General features: G+C 42.4%; 1 protein-coding gene across 1 annotated transcript in view; it reads left to right on the forward strand.

The window, feature by feature from the left end:
- LOC102875125 (zinc finger protein 850-like) overlaps window positions 1–2697 on the forward strand; it is a 50934-nt gene extending 48237 nt beyond the window's left edge. The window contains exon 7 of the mRNA XM_006902837.1: window positions 1829–2697. Within this exon, the coding sequence (XP_006902899.1) occupies window positions 1829–2697 (869 nt within the window). The remainder of the gene's footprint in view (window positions 1–1828) is intronic.
- Window positions 2698–4639: the final 1942 nt, after the last annotated feature.

Genomic DNA, 4639 nt, shown 5'->3' on the forward strand with positions numbered 1-4639 from the left:
CAGTCACTCTTGGAAGCGTATACATCAACTTCTTTTGTCAGAAGCCAGCGAAATGTTTTTTGGGCAGTAAAATTCACACCCACTTAAGGGCCACTGTGCTGGGAAATTGTAAATTTACTGCAGATCTTTCCTGTATTGAGAGACTTGCATTTATGTGCAGGAAGGAGAAAGTCGTTTTTTTTTACATTAGGAGATGACTGATGGTTGCAGGTCCGTTTTCCACCTGTACCTCTGTCATGGAGACCGTGTGATGTTGCGTGTGTACTTTGTGATGTCTGTGTGTACTATGTGAAGTTTCTGTGCATGGTGGGATGTTGCGTTTGTTCTGTGTGAAGTTGTATGTTTTCTGTGGCATGTTGTGTGTCTGATGTGTGAGTACTGTGCATTGTGTGTGTACAGGGTGGTGTGTATTGTGATATCTGTGTGAGGGGTGTGTGCTGTGTGATGTGCGTACCCACTGTGATGATAGGTGTGCACTGTAGGATGTCTGTGTCCTGGGAGATGTCTGTGTACTCTGTGATTTTGAGTGCATTTACTGTGTGAGTTTGTGATTGTTCTATGAGATGTTTTGTGTGTGCTGTGTGAGTCCTCTTTTTATCTACCCACCTCATAGAAACCAAATCATGTCATGATTCCTTTCTTTTATCCCTGCACTCTTTCCCAATGAATAGTTGGTTATCCATTCTTAACGTGCTGAATATGAAAACTGGGCCCACGTTTCTGTTAGTTCACAGAAGTCTGTCCTCTGTGACTTCCTTTCTTTAGGGTTTCATATTTTTAAATGTGGTTCTTGGCAGGTATTCTAAATAGTACTGAGAGAGACTCTTTATCCCGTGAATATACACAGTTGAAATTCTTAAGGACTAGCCAGCCCTGGCCTTCCATGGTACAGCGCATGCCGACATTGTGTAGCAACGAAGATGTCAAAAATAACCAGGAGGAGTCTTTGAGGTGAGTTTCAATCCAATGAAAGAACCCCAAAACCTTGTAGGACACAGTCACTGGAGACACAGCAGAAGGTGTTATGATTTATAGAAGTCATTACAGGAGTGGTAACTATGCTCAGTTGTGACATTTGAGAGTCCTGAGGGAAAACCCACATACCACCTACATTGTGTTTCATTATGGGCAAATATTAACACTCCTACTTATATTTGAGTGTGGTATGTTTTTACCAAACATCACAGAGTAGACGAGCTGTGTGAAGGGTTTGCAGAACATCACCCAGGGAAACGTGCATCAGAATTTGAAATCTTTTCTGATAGCAAAGAAATTATCTAGACGTAAAGCTGTGGGGGACTCATCTTGCTATGACCACCTATTGTTTGTGTGATAGATGGAGCAAAGATTTCTGTGATTTCTCATCATTTTGGATACATGTGGTAGATCAATGGGAATGTACAGGAAGTTCAGACGCTTATATTCTTATCCTTAAGAATTTCATATGAAATCTGTTCCTTTTATTCTTTCTTACCCATCACTAGGCATGCAAGAATACATATCTCAGAGAAACCCAGTGAAGTTACAGAATGTAAGAAGGCCTTTTCTCCATCAGTTCAGATCACCACACATGGAAGAACTCACACCCGAGAGAAAACGTACGCATGTAACGAATGCAGGGAAACCTTTGCTCAGTCAACTGACCTAACTAACCATCTTAGAATGCACACAAGACAGAGACATTATGAATGTCAAGAACGTGGAAAAACATTTTCACACTCAAGTCATCTTGCTTCACACAGACAATTGCCCACAAGAGAGAAACCTTATGAATGTAAGGAAAGTGGAAAAGCCATTTCCCACCTGGCTTTTATACCTGGACATGGAGGAAATCATACAGGAGAGAAACCTTATGAATGTCAGGAATGTGGAAAAGCATTCACCAAATCTTCATACCTCACTCCACATAGAAGAATTCACACCGGAGAGAAACCTTATGAATGTCAGGAATGTGGGAAAACCTTCACCACGTCTTCTCACCTCACTCGACATAGAAGAATTCACACCGGAGAGAAACCATATCCATGTCAGGAATGTGGGAAAGCCTTCACCATTTCTTCTCACCTCGCGCAACATAGAAGAACTCACACAGGAGAGAAACCTCATGTATGTAAGGAATGTGGGAAAGCCTTCGCAGAATCACATCACCTCACTCAACATATCAGAGTTCACACCGGAGAGAAACCTTATCCCTGTAAGGAATGTGGGAAAACATTTTCTCTATCAAGTCAGCTCAATGTACATCTTAGGATTCACTCAGGAGAGAGACCTTATGAGTGTAAGGAATGTCGGAAAACCTTCACCCGATTAAATCACCTCAGGGAACATAGAAAAATTCACACAGGAGAGAGACCTTATGAATGTCAGGAATGTGAGAAAACCTTCCGCAAATCACATCACCTCACTCAACATCTTCGAGTTCACACGGGAGAGAAACCTTATCCCTGTAAGGAATGTGGGAAGGCATTTTCACAACCAAGTCAGCTTACACTACATCTTAGAACTCACACAGGAGAGAGACCTTATGAATGTCAGGATTGTGGGAAAGCATTTGCCCAGTTTCATGCCCTCATTGAACACAGAAGACTCCACACAGGAGAGAAACCTTATGATTGTAAGGAATGTGGGAAGACATTTTCTCACCGTACTTCTCTAAGTAACCATGCAGGAACTCACAGAGCAAACAAACCTTATTAATGGGAGGAATGTGGGAAAACTTTTTCGCACTCAAGTCAGCTCCGTACACATAAAAGAATCCACACGGTGTTTCCCGGTTAATGGAGTAACTATATGAAGTAAATTTGCTTAAAGATTGTCACAGGTCATGAATACCTATGAGTGATTGGAGAATCAGTACGATTTGTAAGATGTCTGCGAAATCCCAGAGTGGTCGAAATGAATGAAGGAGAAGAAAAGATAAATATTTCAACCCAAAATAATGAAACCTAAGAACGGACACGGAGGAGGAGTTGCGTGCTCTATCAGCTTTGGACGATCTTGAAGATAAGGGTGTTGATCCTCTTGGTGGAAGAAAACTTAACTATAGTGAAGCCTCCACAAGATTCTGTGTATATCCTGGGTCCCGAAGTTGTCCAGGAATGGGTTCCTCATGGGAGTGACCTCAATTTACAGGACTGAAGCGAACTCTGCCGGTGGTTTCTGTGGATACAGAAAGGGATAGTTTGCATCTACACTCAAAGAAGACAACAGAAGTGAGACCCACAGTTTGAAAACCGTATTCTTGCTGCTTCGTGGCCAATCTGTTTGACAAACATTCGTTCTCTCCTGTTTCCAGAGCTGAACTTTATTGGAAGGAGATCCCACAGCCTATTTTCAGAAATCCTTCTTACTGTTTACAAAGGAAAGTCAAAACCTGTTACCATCACATAGATTTCTGCTGTTAGGAGTCTAATATGACAATACAGGTTTTCCTCCATTTCCAAGGCCACAATTGTTCATAAGTGGATTGTTTCATCTTTTTCAAAAATGCCAGTTCTTAAATTTGAGCCGTATGATGGTGCTTCTGTCATTCCAATTCATTGTCCAGCTCCCATTCCGATGAATAGCAAGTGATCAGGAAGACGATGGTTCCTATTCTATCTGGGCCAGCACTTGTCTGTCAGTTTGATGGAGGATGTGACAGTGGAAGGTATCCTGCTGGTGTATCAAATGCCTTCAGAGTTACCCATGGTGGACAAGTTTTAGCAGAGCTTTCAGATGAAGATAGACTTAAGAAGCAGGATAGCCTATCGACTTTTTATTTAACTTTTTTTTAACGGTAAATAATCCTTATGAAGATACAAGGGGGTACGTGTTAGTAGCAGACATGCGAGAATGGGCAGGAAGAAATTAAGGCGCTGTACAATTTGGTGGATGTAGGGAGCAGGCAGAGGAAGGAGAAAGATCCAGCAGGGACCAGCCATCCTCCCTGGAGTCACCTTGGGAAACAATTTGCAGTGCAAAAGACACTAAACGTCGGGAAACTATCTTCTAACAGAACAGGAAGGCTCGCGGCTTCAACCCAGGTCCATCAGTAAAGTGTTAAAGTGGGTCCCCCTTCCCCCTTGACCTCATCAACCCTGTTCTGCAAAAAGGATCCAGAGAGTCTGTGCCCCATTCCCAAATGAGAAACCCACAAGTGATTAAGACAATTAAAAAAAACACACAAAGTCACCATTGCTCTATACTCACCATGACCCTGTCTCTTCTGGTCCCCACTGGATCTTTCTCATTTCTTTCACCTATTCCCCCTGCCCACCACATTGTGCAGACCTAAAATTTATTCCTGCCAATCCTCACCTTTCTGCTCCCATCCTTTATCTTCTTGTATCCCCATACATGTTTTTCACAATCAAAATTTTAAAAAACATGAAAATTTTTTTATCAAAAAATGAGTTGAGATTTAGTGAAGGTCTTGTTGTTTTTGTTATGTGCCATCGAGTTGCTTGCGACTCATAATTACCCTATGTACAACAGCTCTAAACTGCCCTGTCCTGTGTCAGTCACTTTCTCTTCAATACACCCATCCTGATGACCCCAGTTATGGAGTCAACCCCATATAGAATCTTCCCCTCCTGTGCTGTCCTTCCACCCTCCCAAGCATGATGCCCCTCTCCAAAGACCTGTCCCTCCTGTCAGA

This window comes from Elephantulus edwardii, unplaced genomic scaffold, assembly GCF_000299155.1.
Source record: "Elephantulus edwardii isolate Elephantulus edwardi_28Jun2011 unplaced genomic scaffold, EleEdw1.0 scaffold00462, whole genome shotgun sequence".
NCBI lineage: Eukaryota > Metazoa > Chordata > Mammalia > Macroscelidea > Macroscelididae > Elephantulus > Elephantulus edwardii.